This window comes from Pempheris klunzingeri, chromosome 2 (genome assembly GCF_042242105.1).
Source record: "Pempheris klunzingeri isolate RE-2024b chromosome 2, fPemKlu1.hap1, whole genome shotgun sequence".
Classification (NCBI taxonomy): Eukaryota; Metazoa; Chordata; class Actinopteri; order Acropomatiformes; family Pempheridae; genus Pempheris; species Pempheris klunzingeri.
Window position 1 is genome coordinate 2,756,970 of NC_092013.1, and position 18,381 is coordinate 2,775,350.

Consider the following 18,381-nt stretch of genomic DNA (forward strand, 5'->3'; position numbering starts at 1 on the left):
GTGTTTTGGGTCATTCTGGTGTGATTTAACTGTGCGTCCATCAGCCGGCACACACGTCTGCAGGTGCTAAAACTAACACACTAAGTCAAATGAAGCACTTATTAATGTTATTATCACACGTGTGGTCGGTTTGAGTCCAGTCCAGACTTTAAAAATGCTAAATGGAAAAAGTCTTTTCTGGGAACTGTGTCGTAAAAGTAAAAGTAGTAATAAAAACATCCAGGTCGTAGTTATTCCTTTAGGAGTTGAGCAAAAGTCAACTGGATGTGTACCTTCAAGTACCTTCAACACGTCCAGTTGACTTTTGTTCAACTCCTAAGGAAGAGTAATAAAAACGTCTGCTGCTACTCTGCTCCAGCACAAACGTGTTTTAGAATATTTCCCCGGCTTCACTTTGCCATCGGACAGCTCTTTAAATGCAGGACTGAAGCCGTTCTCTCCTTCTTTTTCCCACCAGACTCCATTCACACAGAACAGTCATTTGTCCTCGCAGAAAAACAGGAGTTTCGACGGTCTTCCGCTGCCTCTACCAGTCAGTTTGCTCATGTCTTTTCGTCGTATGTCTCTCGCGTTTAAACAGTCGATTAGGAGTCCGAACCAACGTGTCGGTTGATCGATCTAGGCAGCTGTGGCACGCCTGTGTTCTGTAGGGTAAAATGACTGGTTTTGTCAATGGAGTCTGGTGGCTTTGAAGCAAACAAAGAGAAAGAGAGAGAGAGAGAACGGCTTCAGTTCCCTGTTGAAAGAGGTGAAAATATTCTTAATATGGTGCACAGATACTGATTTTGATGGCCCTTTTTTAAGGAGGCTGCTGCTCCTGTTAGTGTCTCTGCTTTGCCTGATTCAGTCCACGGGCCTGTTTGTCCAACATGTCAACATGTTAGCAAATATGAGACACTCTTCAGGTCAAGACCAAACTCTTTCTTTAACGAACAATTCAAGAAGTCAAAATTAACTCTTTAAATAATGAATATTTGAATGATAATGATTGACGTCAGTACCGGATCCTTCACACGCCTGATGAACTAAAAACATCTGCAGACTGTTTCCACCCCCCTGAAGTGAATGTAAACTGGTATCGCTGCTGGCCCTGCAGAAAATAATCCAGATTATATCTGAGTTTACTGCTCTGTCTTATTGTTTTATTCTCAGTTTATATGAAGCACAACAGCCTCATATTGTATGAGAATCGCTGCTTAGTCACTAAATGTAAAAAGGGTCTCGTTACCCTCCCAGAGGGCCTCGCTGTCCTCTGTTTATTCTCCTGTAGCATTATTGTAATGCTCTCATGGTGACCTGTAGTATTTCTACAACCTGGGACTGGGTTTTATGAGAGTCGCAGATAAAATAATACACGAGGAGATAAAAGAGTGACCTCCCCACCACCTCTGGAACCAGAGCTGGTGGCTACACGGTGATAAATGTCAGAAACGCAGCAGCAGCAGCAGCAGCAGCAGTTTACTATTCTTGGACCTGAGTGTTTTCCAGTCTCAGACCAGAGTGAGGATCAGAGCACTGAGCGTCTCTGCTGTCCTCCTGCCAGGCTGGTTTTTATTTCCCGCGTTAGAAATATTAAAAGTGGATCTATCACACACAGGGGTAAGTCAGCTCCTCCTCTAATGTTGTCGAGTATTTGTTTTAGTTTTTGTAGCAGCAGGTCTCAAAGTTAAGAGCAGGCAGCAACATGCTGCAGCACTTTTTTTAGTCTGGCACTAGAATAAACTAGACTTCCTGGAAAGACCTTCAGAATAAAAGTATGTTTGAGTATGTGTAGTGTTAAAACAAGCCGTAGAGACATTAACAATTCTTGGAGATGGCAAAAAGTGTGTGTAAAAAGAAATCTACCTAGAATATTCACTGAACTTAAATATAAAAGCTTTAAATGTTTCATATACTCGATTTTAAATATCTTACAGTGTGAGTTACACTGTTGAATACCTGGCAGGTAACATATACTGCAGACTGTGTTAATATGGGACAGGTTTTATCAAGCAAATCAAGACACATGTGCTGCTGTTGGACTTTTATTTTGAAGTGCTGGTTATACCTCGCATTGTTCCATTTTTCGCTGAAGACTTGACCTCGTGTAGACATCTTGACATTTCCATTTAAACAAAGTGCTCGACCACACAAAAACCAGTCCGGCCTCACTGCTCATTAGCACAGTGAGGACCTCTCTGTGGTTTTTCTGATCTCTTTACTCACTTAATGAATGAATTCCCTGGAAAATGTGGATTAATCCGAACTGCCTGCCTTTCATGTTTACTACCACACCAGTAGTCCGTGCAAAATCAGGAAGTGTTCAGTTGCATGTGGGCCAGAGTCAGGAGCTATTTACGTTGACATGCCATTCATCCAGCTAAAAATAAACCTGCATTTTCACTGGCCCCCTTTGAAATGTCATTGCAAACAGCCTCCTTGCAATCAGCGACTAAAAGCACAAACCAGCAGCCAGAGACGGTGATTGACCTCTTGGCTGCAGACATGTAAGCGGGGTCGATGAGCTCCTGCCACCTTTGAACGTAAATCAGTGCATCTCGCTTTCTTCAGCTGAGCTCGAGCTCACGGGGCTCCGGTCAAACATGTCTTCCTCATACGCCGCCGCTATATCGGCCCTGCGCTCGGCCAGCTCTTCCAAACCCTCCAAAGACCCAGCAGAGAGTCCCAAACCTCCCCCTCTGCCCGGCAAACCTGCCCACCGCCCTCCTCAGCAGCCCGAGCCTCCGGGGCCTTATGACGAGCAGCAGGAGAGCCCTGCAGACTACGGCACAGGTAGGCACCGCCCTGAAACGCCGAGCTCTGCCTCCTCAGAGGGATCGCACCTTCTCCTTCATGCACGCTGTGTTGCAGGTGGTTACCACCGCGTAGAGATCGGAGAGATCTTCATCGACCGCTACCAGGTGGTTAAAAAGCTGGGATGGGGTCACTTCTCTACCGTGTGGCTGTGCTGGGACATGGTGTAAGTGCAGGTTTGACCTTTTGGCCTTTGGCGTGCAAACACAATAACACATTAACAGCAAGAGTAGCTGACTGTCACACTTGTCTGGCATGCAGGAAGAGGCGCTTTGTGGCACTGAAGGTGGTGAAGAGTGCTCAGACGTTCACAGAGACGGCGCTGGATGAGATCCAACTTCTGAAATGCGTCAGTGTGAACACACATATCATTGTTTTCTGTTTCTGTTTCTGTTAGTTCTGCTTGTGCAGTTTTAATAGATGAAACTATTTAATCTTCAGATGACAATAACGACACAACTAACAGTGTTTGGATTAGAAATAAGCTCACATGTAGCTGTGATGGCTGCTTCTTCCAGTCAGTAGTCGTCATGTGTTCAATGTGTTGGCAGGAGATGATGTACACACTGTGTGTGATTGTGGTAATACTGTGTGTGGAGCTCCCTCCCCCTGCAAAGATTTAATTATTTTTACGTACAGACAACCAGCATCTCACCGCTGTAGCTCAGTTTAATGAAATCAAAGCTGTTTGTAGGAGGTGGTGTTCTCTGTGTGTGCTGACACTATAACATGCTCCCTGTCTGACTCAGGTGAGGGACAGCGACCCCAAAGATGGGAAACGTGAGCGAATCGTGCACCTCATCGATGACTTCAGGATCACTGGAGCGAACGGAGAGCGTATCCTTCACACACAGACATAATGATAACAGTCACCTCCGCGCTGGCATCGCTCGGCTTGTCTGTCGGGTGTTGCTCTTAAATTCTGCCGCTCATTCCCACGCAGACAGGACTTTAAGAGTGTTTGTGCCTCCTTCGAGAAACCCAGAGGACGACTATGAGACGAGGTCCTTAACTGCTCACCAGATGTGTGCATGGTCCTGGAGGTGCTGGGACATCAGCTGCTGCGGTGGATCATCAAATCCAACTACACCGGCCTCCCTCTGCCCTGCGTCAAGAGCATCCTCACACAGGTGCCCTTCACTCCACCTTAAATCATCTCCTACACTGACTCATCTTCCATTTTTGACAGTGACTGTGTTTTCATTCCTCGTCACAGGTCCTGCAGGGTTTAGATTACTTGCACACCAAATGCAAGATCATCCACGCGGACATCAAGCCGGAGAACATTCTGCTGAGGGTGGACGAGGCCTACGTTGAGGACCTGGCGGCCGGCACCAAGCTGTGGCAGCTGCCGGTGTCCTCCGCTCTCACCGGCTCCTCAGGTTAGTGATGCTGCCACTGGCACATCATACGTACGTCTGGATTCATTTCTAAAGCACGATGTGTCACAGCTCCTCTTTTTAAACGAAGAGAAACTTTGTCTTTCTCACTTATCTTCACATCCTGTGCATCTTCTCCCTGCTGATGTTTTGACTTCCTGCCAGCGAACAGAAGCTCCAGAGAAAAGCAGGTGTGCAACCAGACCTCATTATGACTTCATTATTACTTCATCCAGTTTTAGTTTGTAGCTCGTTTCAAACTGCACTATGACCCGTGTGTTTCTGCTATGACCTTTGAAGAGTTTGTCCAACTTGTTGGGGAAGCTGACCGAGGTTTTCCACACTCTTGGGGAGTGGGTAAGACAGATGTTGTGTTTTTATTCAGCTTCTTAAATGCATCTTGACAATAATCATCTCATAATAATGATAATAAAACACCTGTTTATGTGTGCTGGCATCATCGAGTCACTAACAGGCTCAGTTTGTGTACTGCTGTTTTAAAAACCTCAAGTTCGGCACCTTTTTCCTGTCGCTGTCTTGTGACCATATTTGGACGAGAGGGTGGAGCTAGCTTTGTTAGCAAGGTGCATCCACAACTCACTTTGACTGTGATATTAATTAAGGTGCTAATTTTGGCTTGCAAACAGGCTTAAAGCATCTTGTAGTGCTCCAAAATGTTTAAAAATGAACTGGAAGCACGCTGCGACAGGGTCAAACTCCCCAAAACAAGTTTAGTTTGTTTAAATCTACTCAAATGTGCAAAGTGCCATGAACACACACGGCCGCCCCTCCATCCTGATTGACAGGTAGCCACTTCTCAATCAGAGCGTACCCCCTCTTCCTGGTCTGTTTCCCTCTAAATGGGACCATAATCTACTAAACGAACATCCTGAGCTGATGAATCAAAGCAAGAAGTCAGCTCATTTTCTCATTGACTTCCATCCAAGTCAGACATTTTCAAATCTTACTTATAGTGGCTTTAATTTGCATGATTTGCTTTCCTCTCAAAATGGTAATATCTTCAGGTTAAATGTTCTTCTCACCTCTGCTTGCTCCTTTTTTTACAGTCCAGCAAGTTCTCCAACAGCCCAATCAAGAGACTGACGAGGAAGGACAGGACTCGCAGAGGACAGGAGAGCGGCTCTGACCGCCATCAGAGAGACAAACTCCACGTGTCGTTTAGTGACGTCACCGCTCCCACCTGCACCCGGAGCTCCACCTGCCTCTCCAAGCTCTCGGGCCCCAACCTGAGGTTCAGGAGGCAGACGCTGCTGTGGGAAGACGGACTGGACTCCGTGGCTCCGCACAGCCACAGGGCCTCCATCTGCTCGTGGCCAGACCTCAGCGCGGTCTCTGGCTCCAGATCAGGGCCATTACATGAGACTGCAGACAGAGAGCCGCCTCCACCTTCACCATCCTCCCCCCGCGGTCAGTCTCATCACGTTTGTGTTAGTGATGTTCGATACCGATACCCTACGGTGGCCGGGAGGTGCAAAACAATTTTACAATACCAGAAACACTTTTACAAAGCTGGAGACAAATTTACATTTGAGAAAACAAATTTACAAGACGTGAAACACTTTTACAAACGCCGAGACAAATTTACAAGTAACTTTTTCAACCGGAAAGGGAATGTACCAACTGTGGAGTAGAACCGGAAGTGATAAGGAGTTCATGGCGACCCAAGATGGACGGCAGTCAAGCGGTCTTTTACCCGTTTTGTGGCGAACATATGAGCCGATTAACGCGGTACATTCCCTTTCCGGTTGGAAAAGTTACTTGTAAATTTGTCTCTGCGTTTGTAAAAGTGTTTCACGTCTTGTAAATTTGTTTTCTCAAATGTAAATTTGTCTCCAGCTTTGTAAAAGTGTTTCTGGTATTGTAAAATTGTTTTGCACCTCCCGGCCACCGTACAATACCGATACCGATACCGATACCTATATTTTATGCGACTACACCTAATATGTCTTTTAAATCTAAAAAAAAAGAAGTGTATTTCAAATCATAGCTTCCTTAAGAATATAAGGCAGAGTTATTTGTTTATTTATTTATTTATTTTAAACTTTAAAAGTATATTGAGGTAGCGGCCTCATTTACAATATAGCCGAGTTAATACAACAGTAGAAAAACCAAACGAGGACACAATCATACAAAATATGTGAAAATGGTGTTTCTCTGAAAAAAAGAAAATGAGTACAATTATAAAAACATTAAAATAAATTCTTCTTTATTATTAAGAACCACTATAAAGATGCAAACTTGCGTCTTAATTCATGTTACATTGTTACCCAGGCGGAAGAAAAAGTAGTTCCTGTTAAGGATATACATTACCTCAAATGACTGAAGTATCAAAAGTATCGATATTTTGATTTGAGAATCGATTTTAGAGCAGAAAGATCCGGTATCGGAGGTATCGATATTTCAGGATCGATCCGCACATCACTAGTTTGTGTTTCATTTCTTCATCAGCCTCTTCCTCTTCCTGTTTGCAGCTTGGTGAAAATCTATACATTTATTAGCATGTTTACACGAGCTGTTATTTATTGATATTTACTTACGTCTGATCACTTTCTCTTATGTATTTCAGGTATAAGTGACTCGGACGTTCCTCTGGATCTCCTGAAGCCCCAGAACGCTGATAAAATCCTCATCAAGATCGCTGACCTGGGCAACGCCTGCTGGGTGGTGAGTGGCTGTTCAACAAACCTGTGAAATTACAGTTAAATAGTTTCTATATATAAAAATAGAAATCTGTCAAAAACTTGTTTCAAATTAAACATTGTTTTATTATTTATTAGGCAAATAACAAACTGGAACAACTAAATAGTCCTTATTCACATATTTTAACCAAAAATCTTAATATTTAGTTTGACCTCCTTTGGCCCTGATTGTTTTCATGGACTTTTCCACCGTCTCTTTTGTTATTGAGCTCCAAATAGTTCCCAGCTGTTCCCTCAGACTTGCTTTGGATTAAATTAGTGTGTGATCTATTTTCTAATTCAATAAATCCCAGATCTGTTCGATAGGATTCAAGTCTGGACTTTGACTTGTCCAGTCCATCAGTTCCTCTACTCCAGATTCCTTTTACATCATTTCAAATACATCATTTAGATTAAAGAGCTTACACATACTGGTGGATTAACCATTACAGGAACTAAAAAAATAGTTTGGTAATCAGCAATACTGTTAATTTAGGGCAGGGGAGGCGAACACCTTCCACTGGGTGGTGGTCTAATACATTTGTTAAGCTCTGTACGTCATCTAAATGTATCTGCAACTGCTCAGTGGGCTCCGAAAGACAACTTCTCTCAGAATTTGGCAACAAAAAAACACCAACAAAAGATGAACTCGAGTTGTTTTCAAGTTCAAAATATGCTCGGCACCAAACGGGTGGCGCTCGTCCTGACAGGCCGAAGCAAACTGTGAAGTGTTTCATCATGTCTAGAGTGTAAAACACACAAACAGCCCATCATTTTCCCACTGAACCAAGAGTGACAGGTGCTTTCTGCAGAGCACCGTGTTTATTCGCCGTGCCCTCCGGTGAAAGAGGCAGCAGCTGCCGTGTGTCCCCAGAGAGACGAGACTGCGTGGGCTGAGAGAGACGTTCAGTTTAAACGTTGAGCCTTTCAGAGCTTCCCAGCGCCGACGGTTATGATGTTATTCCCTCTGATTTAAAAGCTTTTCTATCCGTGCCTGCGGTTGGTATGGTTACATCCACCGCTTTGGTTCAGACGGAAACAGCTGACGATGTTTGGTTGGATGCACGTGACGTTTTGTGCTTCGTTCGTGGTCACCAGAGGATCGACTTTTTGATTTTTGTAGTCAAATATCTTTTACAAATATGGGATGAGCTGCTCCAAAATTCATGAGTTTTAATAACTTTCTTGGCTTCATCAGGTCAACAAAACTGATGACATCTCCATCTCCTTTAAGCTAAGCTTAAGTTCCTGATGAAAACTGTTCCCAGATGATAAATACAGTTACTCAACAGCTCAACATACAAAATACAATAATCATGCAAAAACTAATCCGAATGTATTTTCTTTAAAAAAAATACAAAGTCGTTTTCTTTTGGAGAAAATTGTCCTAATTCTCTCTCTAGTTTTTCTTTTTGGTCCAGTTGTCATGTTGTCATGTGTTGAATATTCATTCATATATTTATATGTAGTCATGCCAACATTTATTATTAATTAATTAATTAATTATTATTAAGTATTATTAGTATTATATAATACATCTTCTCACTCTGAGTGTACATGTTATATATTATTGTTGGTAGTAGTAGTAGTATTATTGGTATTATATAGTACAGCGCCTTACTATGATTGTGCATGTTGTTATATATTTTTATTAGTAGTGGTATTATTATTATTATTATTATTATTATTATTATTATTATTATTATAAGACTCTGGACTCACCTGGTGCAGTAATTTACCTCTGTGTAATAATTTGTAATAATAATTTTTAATACATCTTTTTTTTAATTCATACTTTTATATATTTATATTTTACTTTGTGTTTGAAGTTTATTCTTATTCTCTTGTAGCTGTGTGGAACAAAAAACAATTTCCCCCTGGGGATTATTAAAGTAATTCTGATTCTGATTTGGCTCGACATGTTAGCGTGCCAGCGTTAGCATTTAGCTCAAAGCACCACACACTGCACTCTCAGCTATTAGAAATAAGTTTCAGTGAGTTTAGTTTAGTTTATCAGTGACTGAAGGCACATTTTAGTTTTATAACTAGATACAATAATTACTGACATAATATGAACATAACTGATGAAGAGTAAAAGTCATTTCATGTAAAAAAAAAGAATGAATTTGACACCTTTTGATTAATAGTGGAGCGTTAAAGTCTGATCTTTCTTGTCGTCAGCACAAACACTTCACTGAGGACATCCAGACGTGTCAGTACCGCTCTGTCGAGGTCCTGATCGGTGCCGACTACGACACACCGGCCGACATCTGGAGCACCGCCTGCATGGTGTGTGTGTGTGTGTGTGTGTGTGTGTGTGTGTGTGCTCTTCAAAGAATTAAATATGTCTCATTCTAGCGTTGCTGTTTCACCACCGAACCTTTTGTCCTGCAGGCTTTTGAGCTGGCCACAGGAGACTATCTGTTCGACCCCCAGTCAGGGGCCACGTTCTCCCGCGAGGAAGGTTTGTGCAGTTCACTACGCCCTTTTTGTCCTTGATTAAACTAAATGTGCTTATAATAGAAATAACTGTGTGCTCTCAGATCACATCGGCCACATCATTGAGCTGCTGGGGCCCATTCCATGCCATTTCGCCCTCTCAGGGAGGAATGCCAAGCGATACTTCAACCGTAAAGGTAAAACATGCTGAATCATTACAGATGCAGCACTACTTTAATGTCTCTGTGGCGTGTTTTTGTTGTGTTTCATGTCCCTGTGAAGCACTTTGAATTGCCTTGTTTGTAGAAATTCTTATTTGCTCATCATACAACCAAACTATCTGCATCTGATAGTTGGACTGGAATAGTCAGCAACTTCTGGTCCGACAGAAACTCTCCTACCTGCCAAATGATCGGTGCATCACTCGACTTCTCGCCCCGTGCAGGACAACTCAAACACATTTCAAAGCTGATGCCGTGGAGCTTGTTCGAGATCCTGCTGGAGAAGTACGAGTGGCCGCGGGAGGAAGCCGCCCAGTTCAGCTCGTTCCTCCTGACCATGTTGGAGCTGCTGCCAGCTCAGAGAGCCACAGCCGCCCAGTGCCTGAAACACCCCTGGATCACCTCCTAGGATCACCGCGACACTTAGAGACTCGGACACCTGTGGGATATACAGGCGTAATCTGGTGCCGGCATCATGTTCGCAGCTTTGTTAAATATTTAACAGCCTTTTCCCTGCAGGTCCTTTGGTCACTTCTAACTCACACATAGCAAAGACAAGAGAGACGTTTTGTCTTCCTAGAAAACAAACTGAAGCTCATGGATTTCAATAAATGGACACAAGATTTGATTTATCTTTACTTCTATCGCTCTGTTTGTACCTGCGATTGGTGCAGTGCATCCACATGAAGCTTTACTTATCATTTACCAACATTATACCCCAAATATGATGTCAAGGCTCTGCATAACATCAGCATCATGCCGTGAAACAAGATGGTTCCACCTGGATTTGCACCTAAAATGCTGTCACACTTTTATTTTTTATCACTTCTCATAATTCTCGACCGGTAAAGAGGCAGAAAAATGATGAAAAAAAACAAAACAATCCTTAATTGCAGAGATGACGAGTCACACAGGACTAATAATATCACATGACCTCTGTGTTTGGTGCCTCAGAGATCACACACAACCTCCCTGAAGATGACCGTCAAGCAAATGTCCATCTCTAAAGAACCCGAGTTAATGTGTTATGTGTGTGCTGAAGCATCACTTATATCTGAGCAGCACTTCTTCTGGGTCTGAACTTTGTTTCATGGCTTGTTGATCTGATTTTCTGGATGAAGTTCGCCCGTGTTAGGAGGTTCTCAAACATTTTCCACAGCCCTCTTCCCAGATGGTTCTGTTTAACAATCCGGGTAACACTGCCCCCCCCACGAAACGTTTGTTCAAATATAAAAGCTGGTGGTCGTCCAGTCCGAGGTGGTGGTAAACCAGTCTGAACAGAAATGCCAACCAGAAGAAGACAGCTTATCTGTTGTCCTGTTAAAAAACAACAAACTGTAACAGTGACCTCATGTTAGGTGCACGAGGAGGAAAGGGCAGGGCTGTAGTCAAAATGGAAATGAGGAACCTACTGCAACCACAACCGGTTGCAACAATGAAGAAATCATTAAAACACCAAGCAGAAATTATTTTCTTACTACTCCCTCCTTTTTTTTTTGCTTTTGTCGTGCCGTGTGTGTGTGTGTGTGTGTGTGTGTGTGTGTGTGAGATGCTGTGACCCTGGAGATTTGGTCTGCTGTGCATTCCTTGCATGCTCACATTCAGCAGCGCTCCGTGAAGGGGGATGGAAGGAAGAGGAGGGAGGAGTTAGTCTCACGTACGCGCAGGCATATGCCGGCTGTTGGGGGGAAACTCACAGCTTTTCCTCCAGCAGCAGAGAGGAGGTGAGAAGAGGACAGGGAACGCCGCCTGCCCACACATGTAAGTCTGATTCTCTGTTAGATTTTAATGAGAGACGCTTTAAGAATGCATGGTGAGGTTGTTTTTTTTTGTTTTTGTAATTTCCTTAACAAGTGTTTGCTCCCATGTTGCTCAGTCTGGCTTGGACAGAAGAGCCCCGACAGTATTGTGCAACCGAGAAGCTCAGATTAACTGACATTACTGGTGATACTCCTCAGTCGTGCTATTTTCACAGCAAATAATGTGTCACGCCTGCAATAATCAACAAGTTTGGGATATTTTCATAACCTTTTTCATCCTGCTCTGTCATTTGAAAACTTTTTATGATGTGATTTGCATGGAGATTGATTTCTGGTGTGCACAGAATGTAACTCAATGCGAAAAGATGATACAAGTGTGGGTGTACGAAGCAGTGCCAAGGTTATTCAGCATTTCTGCGTCTGAATCTCTCGGCTGTGTGTACGTTGGGAGGGAGCCAATGTAAAGGTTAGAGTCCCGGTGCTCTGCCTTTTGTGACACAGCTCCTAACCCCCAGCCAGTTGCCATGCAACTCAAACTCCAAATCAAAAGGAATTACCTCAACCACCACTGGTCTTTCACAGTTGCATTAGTAGTGCAAGGTAATGCCGCTCTCCAGCCGTGCTCCTCGCTGCTTTCCCACAGACGCAGCCCTTGTTTGGGATTCTGGCCGTGCCTTTCTCCTCCTTCCTGCTTTGTTCTTTGCAGTTCATCTGAGCTCAAGATATCTAAACAGACAAATTGCTTCTGAGAGTGGGAAAGCAGCACACAAAGCACTGTGTGTGTGTGTGTGTGTGTGTGTGTGTGTGTGTGTGTGTGTGTGTGATGTTAAATGATATCCTACAGTGATATGATCACATTGTGATGTGTGTGTGTGTGTGTGTGTGTGTGTGTGTGTGCAGCTTGGACCTGGCAGCAGCAGCTGATAATGAAAACAGGAGCAGTGACAGTATTGTAGCCTGCATAGTGAACACCCATCTCATTAGCTCTGCACAAAGGGGGATGTAGAGTGAGGGGAGATAGGAGGGCTTTCATTTATCTCATGCAGATGTGTTGTTATAGTGTTTTGTGTGTGTGTGTGCGCGGTTCATTTATCACAGCCTCTTCAAATGATGCAGCACCATATAACCACGCTGAACTGATGTTTCTGCTCTCCGCCTTGGTTTGCAGGATGTGGCTGACTCTTCTTTACAGTTGCACCGGTGGAGCAGCTCTCCTGTACGCTCTGTACCGATGGCTGATCCCCGCCGCCGTGCAGTACCACGGAGGACTGGCGCTCATTTGGCATGATGTCATCGTGGAGCGGATGCTGGACGCGCTGACCCGGTCCACGCGTCCTCAGGTTCGCCTTCAGTAGCCCCAACAGTGGTGTGATGTTGTCCTGCAGGCAGAGGAGGCCGAGTGACGGCGATGGTCAGATTCAGGCTGATAGAAAATAAGGCTGAGGTCACACTCTTATGTTGTCCACTGGTCTTTTAATCCCAGTCCTGCTGTAGTGTGTGTGTGTCCTGCAGACATTATGACCCTTCCCACCTGCCCAGTCAACTTTGATCTTGTGTCTTCTCCCATCCCACAGGGGGAAAAAAGGTGCTATTTCACCTCAAAGCTTCAGCTTGTTGCTAATAACCGCAAAAGTACATTCTCCTCCTGCTCAATTAGCCGGAGCATCATCTGACCGAACGAACGTCCTGGTTGGTCATGATGACTCTCAGTTCCTTGTGTGCGTATCCATGGCAACGGCTGTGAACATGCTCGTGGTCGGTCTCGTTCGCAGGCGTCCGTCTGATATCGCTGCACGGTCCACTGTACAGTGAGCTGGCCTTTTTGCAGTGCCGTCACAATGCTCAAAGTATCCCACAATGCATTGTGAAAAGTAGTGTGCAACTGATGGTATCACTAACTATGACTATATAGGCGACCATCATGCACTGCAGGAGAGAAGGAATCAAGGATTAACAGCTCAGTGAGTCAGTAGTGTCTGAAAATGTTCATTCACAGACATGTAAGTCTTTTTTTATCTATGCAGCACCATTCAGACACAAGGCACAATTCAAAGTGCTGCACAGGGACATAAAACACAATAAAACCAAGGCACAGAAACATGAAACTTGCATTTAAAAGATAATAAAGGCACGTGGATAAATAATTATAGATTATAAGGAAGTTATTTAGCTAATTTATTGGAAAGTCACAGTAACTAGTGATGTTTTAAGGCCTGATTTAAATGAGCTGACAGTTTTAGCAGACTTTAGGAGCTTGTTCCACAGGTGCTTAATAGCCGATCGGTTCACATGGTGTTTATTCTAAAGCAGGTAGCTGATTTAAACTAAGAATGTTTGATGATTTATACTTAAAGAAAAGAGTCTGCAGCTACGTTATCGGCTCAGTGAGGCTGTATTCAGACACAGTGGTGCTTTGAGCTCAATGCTAACATGTTAAAAATGTTCTTCATCATCTTAATCCAGGTCAACATTTGCTAATTATTATGGATGGGAACAGGTATTTGATCATATGAACCAACCATGTAAAGTTTAGCCTGATGGTGGCGCTAAAGGGTCAGACTTCATCATCTGAGGACGAAGGATGTCTGTGCAAAAGTTCATGGTGATAGTTGTTGAGATATTTCAGCATTTCTGGACCAAAGTGGTGAGCTGAGTGTGACCGAAAAAATAATATATGAAGTTTTTATACTAAAAACATGAATAAAATAACGTGACAGAGAAAAGAAACAAGCAGCAGAAACAGCGAATGTTAAACCTCCAGATCAGATCTTTTCTCCAACTTGACTAAGCCTTTAAGAAAACAAGTCAGGCGCAGCTCAGCAACAGATTTACCAGGAAACAAAAGACCTTTCACAGGTGCAGCTAAGACCGATCACAAGAGCTGCATTCTTTTCAGGAGTCCCACTGCCTCACTGCCTCATCTGCAACAGAGCCACTGCTCATGTTGTTGGTTACACCTGTGCTAAGAAAAGCCGAAAGCCTTTAACATACTGGAGGGTAAAAAAAATAATCTAGTCTCGTTACCTCCTGGTGTGAAAACACTTACACTGTTCATACTTATATATAATACTGATAACATGATTTATAGAAAGTTTACACCATAAAAAGATGCAGATAACAGATATGATTTTATTTTAGCCACTGGATGATAAAGCCTTTCATACATGAGACACCTATACACACAACAGATGTGCATGCAAAGGTGTGAATTCACACTGTTTCCTTCTTTGTGCTTATTAATACGGGCTGATGCTTCACCTGTATCTAATGAAAGGAGGGAAAAAAGAAGCTTTAGGTGTCATTTTTTAATTAAAACACGTTCATAATGTGGCTCAGTAGGTGATTACATACACTTATATCTCACACCTGGATACTAAATTATGGCTCATACTGCACACGAAGCAGGTGCACCAGCAACAAAAGACCACAAAGTCCTGAAACATCCAGTCTGGAAAGCTGCTGGCATGTTAAGATATTTTGAGTGATTTGGAGAGAGTTGTCTTAGAAGACAGCGGGACTGAAATCAGGTGGCGTTAAAAGACTCGGTGGAACAAGGCTCGATAAGATGTTCAGACAAACAGTGGATCAGAAACGGGTTGACAAAGGAATAAGCAGACAGACAGTAAACTGTCAGACTCTTCCTGAGGAGCTGCTGCCTGTGCTGCTGCATGCAGGAGGCCTAATGAGCAAAGGAGAAGCAGCTGTGCAAGCAGGTAGCAGCTCCCAGCGGCAAACAGCTGATGGGAACCAGGTGTGCAGGAGCAGAAAACCTGCTGAGGGGGAACTGGCAGCAAAATAAATATACATGTGCCTTTATATTATATGCTTTAGTCAGCATATGTGGGGGGATATCATCTGTAACACTTCCACTATAGATCACACACAAAAACACATTTTCTTATTAGGTTTCCCATATTTTGACTGATTGGTTTTAACTTTATTATAATTAAATTACAACTAAAAAAAAAAAAAAGAAATAAACATTTGATGTAATTCCATGTCGTGGCCAGCTTTGTTTTTTTTTTAGAGTTTGTAGACAAAAGGTTCCCTCTGTGACCTTTATGGACAAAGAAAACAATTTTTTCTGAAACAAGTTACAATAAGAACAAACATCAGGTGAGAATAAAACAAGATTAACCCTTTCATGGCTGAATTATGATAACCACAGTCAGGATTATTTTAATAAGTGTTTTTATTCATCTTTAGGCTGAAAAACAAGATTTGAACTTTTTTGTTTTCAAACCATGTTTTATAAATATATATTTACATGTCCACTAGTTGAAATACAGCTAGTGATGCATGATGTACACTTCAGTCGACGTGTGATTAATCATAATTTCCTCCCAATATAAAATCAATACTTGGAAAATGTAGCAATTGCATGACTCCTTAGATGTTACTTGATGTCCCCATATGTTTCTTACCTGCAAGGGTTTCTTTATATAGAAGGTTTGAACAGAAAGAAATGTCGATCATCTTGGTTTCACTCTTCTTTTTTCACTTGCAGTGGCTTCCCACTGGGCAGCAGTCAGTGTATGAGATGATGCAGTAGCTTCCACTGTAGTGGCTGATGTGCAACTACGCCATCAAAACTCATGCATATACAAGAAAACAGCTTTTGAATAGCTGCACACTGTAGTGACCTCTGTGCATGAAAGGGTTAAGATGATAAGAAAATAGACGTAGCAGCTAAAATGTACACATAAGTATGTGTTTATCCAGACATCCATGATGGAAACATAGCTGGGGACATTTTCATGTCGGCTAAATCAAGAAGAATCTAAAAACCAACAGGACAAACTCTCTCCACTTAAATATGCGTTCAGAACACCTTCTTTTACAAAAAGCATCAGTGAGTGAATAACAGCTCTGTTTCCATTCACTCCCCTTCCAGCGGCTCCTGGGTGCGGTGCAGAGGAACGCCACTAGAGGAGACCCTCGCAGCGTGGTGGAGGCCATCGACCACTTCTGCAGACACAAGGAGTGGGCCATGAATGTGGGGGATGAGAAAGGTTCTGCTCTCTTGTTACACAGAGTGAGCTGCTTTCACGTGTGAGATCACTGCTGCTGCATCTTCTGGGTTTTATTCTATTTTCCTTTTGGCCACAGGCTGCATCCTGGACTCGGTGGTGTCCGAGGTGAACCCGGCCACGGTGCTGGAGCTGGGGACCTACTGTGGCTACTCCACAGTCCGGATCGCCAGCCTGCTCCCCCCTCAGGCCAAGCTCATCACGCTTGAGTTTAACCCAGACTTTGCTGCTATCGCCCGTCACGTCATTGCTTGGGCAGGACTAGAGGAAAAGGTAAAGCCAGACGACTCCCACTGGTGGAACCAAGTGCATCTGCTCAAGTATCAAGTACAGATCTGAGTCCTCTGGTTCTAGTCTAGAGTCTGTAAAATAAGAAACTACTCAACAATGTGTATGATGACAGCTGAGATGATTAGCTGATTAATTGGTTGACTGAAATGTATAATTAACTATCGATTAACTATTTTGATCAAGTCAGTTTTCATGTAAAAACTTTTCCAGACGGTCACATGTGAGGGTTTTTCTGCAGCGTGTACTTTAACTTTTAATATTTCAACACGTCTTCACACAAACTGAAAAAGAAATGACGAACACAGCGTGTTTTCTTTTTAGGTGCAGTTAGTTGAAGGAGCATCTGGAGACTGGATCCCCAAATTAAAGGAGCATTTCGGGGTGAAAACATTTGATTTGGTTTTCCTGGATCACTGGAAGGATCGCTACCTTCCTGACACAAAACTGATGGAGGCAAGTTTGTCGTCCTCGTCGTCTGCTCATCACACTCTTGATTTTCCTGCCATGACACCTCCTTTGCTTGTTTTTTTTTTAGGAGTGTGGCCTCCTCAGGAAAGGCAGCATCCTGCTGGCGGACAACGTGATCTGCCCTGGAACTCCTGACTACCTGGAATATGTCCGCAGCAGCCCGCGATATGAAAGCCAGTACTTCAAATCTCACCTGGAGTACACCAAAGTGGAGGACGGCTTGGAGAAGTCTGTCTTCTTGGGGTAGAATTTAACAAGAAGTGTCATGTTTGACGCAGGTACTAGTGCACCTCAGACCTCTGTCGTCTCTGTTGTCAAATAAAACCAGTTTAATCTGTTTTTCTAACATGGCATAGAGTGTTTTAACTTGAAATTAAACGTAACATATGAAGGGAAACAAACAGCTTGTGCTTTGTGCTTCTTTATTCCTCTGACACCACATGACGGAACGCCTGCTGTCTGAGATGTTCACCGCGTGTCGGTACAGTAGGCGGCAGCAGAGACAGACTCTCTTCCAGCATCATAATTGACAGATGATGAGCTGCAAAACTGATCTGGGAGCTGCTTTCCCCAGGAGCATCAACCTGAATCAATAATAAATCTAATCCAGCTGCATTCTGTGGTGCAGAAACATATCATGTGTTCTGAGATCCTCCACCATTGTGCCATTGTGTTGGTAGGTGTGTGTGCAACTGTATATATATGTGTGTGTGTGTGTGTGAGAGAGAGAGAGAGTGAGTATGAATCAAATCGCCGCTCATCTAATCTCTCAAAGTAACAGAGTTCCATAATACTGCTGGCGGTGGGGGGTTTGCATTTGGTTCAGCTGAATAAAAAAAAAAAAAAAAAAGAAATGGGCTAGTCCACCTAGTGCTTTCTTCACAGACGCCTGCGATGATAATCCCAATCTGTGGCCATTAGTGCACTGAGAGAACGAGCAAGAAGAGGGTTCAACAGAGAGAGAGAGAGAGAGAGAGAGGGAGGGAGAGAGGGAGAGAGAGGGAGGGAGGGGGGAGTCCCTGGACAGAGATGCATGCAGAGTAAAAGGAGGGAGAGAGAGGGAGAGAGAGAGAGAGAGAGAGCTTTTAAGGGATTTGGCAGTGATTTGTAGAATCTGACTGCTGTAATGTTGCGCTTTTCCTCCACTTTTCCCAGATTCTGCCATGATATGATAGCCTGAAGCCTCAAAAGTCAGCATCTCCATTTTGCCTTTATGAACCACAACTCCCTCTTGTTTAGACCTTTTGTCATCAGCGTGCCGTGGTGGTTTTTTTGAGAGTGCGCAGCGGCCGTCTGAGATG

The 18,381-nt window shown here is 43.4% G+C and overlaps 2 protein-coding genes across 3 annotated transcripts; both read left to right on the forward strand.

The window, feature by feature from the left end:
* Positions 1-1,474: 1,474 nt before the first annotated feature.
* Positions 1,475-10,139, forward strand: LOC139208994 (SRSF protein kinase 3-like). The gene is made up of 15 exons (XM_070838777.1): positions 1,475-1,599; positions 2,551-2,772; positions 2,851-2,959; positions 3,055-3,142; positions 3,543-3,630; positions 3,817-3,923; positions 4,010-4,175; positions 4,338-4,363; positions 4,473-4,529; positions 5,240-5,600; positions 6,760-6,857; positions 9,053-9,160; positions 9,266-9,335; positions 9,415-9,507; positions 9,756-10,139. The coding sequence occupies exons 2-15, from the start codon at positions 2,583-2,585 to the stop codon at positions 9,938-9,940; spliced, it is 1,746 nt and encodes a 581-aa protein (XP_070694878.1). The 5' UTR covers positions 1,475-1,599; positions 2,551-2,582; the 3' UTR covers positions 9,941-10,139.
* A 966-nt stretch (positions 10,140-11,105) lies between these two features.
* Positions 11,106-18,308, forward strand: comtb (catechol-O-methyltransferase b). 2 transcript variants are annotated; one of them, XR_011585205.1, is made up of 7 exons: positions 11,106-11,292; positions 12,460-12,631; positions 16,186-16,303; positions 16,401-16,594; positions 16,934-17,065; positions 17,148-17,756; positions 18,236-18,308. XR_011585205.1 is itself a non-coding variant. In XM_070838778.1 (6 exons), coding segments are annotated over exons 1-6 (798 nt in total). In that variant the 5' UTR covers positions 11,106-11,290; the 3' UTR covers positions 17,328-17,882. The 2 variants fall into 2 exon arrangements, 1 of the variants encoding a protein (XP_070694879.1); XM_070838778.1 differs by lacking the exon at positions 18,236-18,308 and having other exon boundaries at positions 17,148-17,882.
* Positions 18,309-18,381: the final 73 nt, after the last annotated feature.

What these genes read in the sequence shown, in the direction of transcription:
- comtb (XM_070838778.1), top strand. An exon ending in CCCGGTCCACGCGTCCTCAG is followed by an intron (nt 12,632 to 16,185) that starts GTTCGCCTTCAG and finishes CTCCCCTTCCAG; the next exon opens with CGGCTCCTGGGTGCGGTGCA. An exon ending in GGGCAGGACTAGAGGAAAAG is followed by an intron (nt 16,595 to 16,933) that starts GTAAAGCCAGAC and finishes TTTTCTTTTTAG; the next exon opens with GTGCAGTTAGTTGAAGGAGC.
- LOC139208994 (XM_070838777.1), top strand. Translation starts at nt 2,583, where the DNA reads ATGTCTTCCTCATACGCCGCCGCTATATCGGCCCTGCGCTCGGCCAGC. An exon ending in GAAGCTCCAGAGAAAAGCAG is followed by an intron (nt 4,364 to 4,472) that starts GTGTGCAACCAG and finishes TGACCTTTGAAG; the next exon opens with AGTTTGTCCAACTTGTTGGG. An exon ending in TGGGCAACGCCTGCTGGGTG is followed by an intron (nt 6,858 to 9,052) that starts GTGAGTGGCTGT and finishes TCTTGTCGTCAG; the next exon opens with CACAAACACTTCACTGAGGA.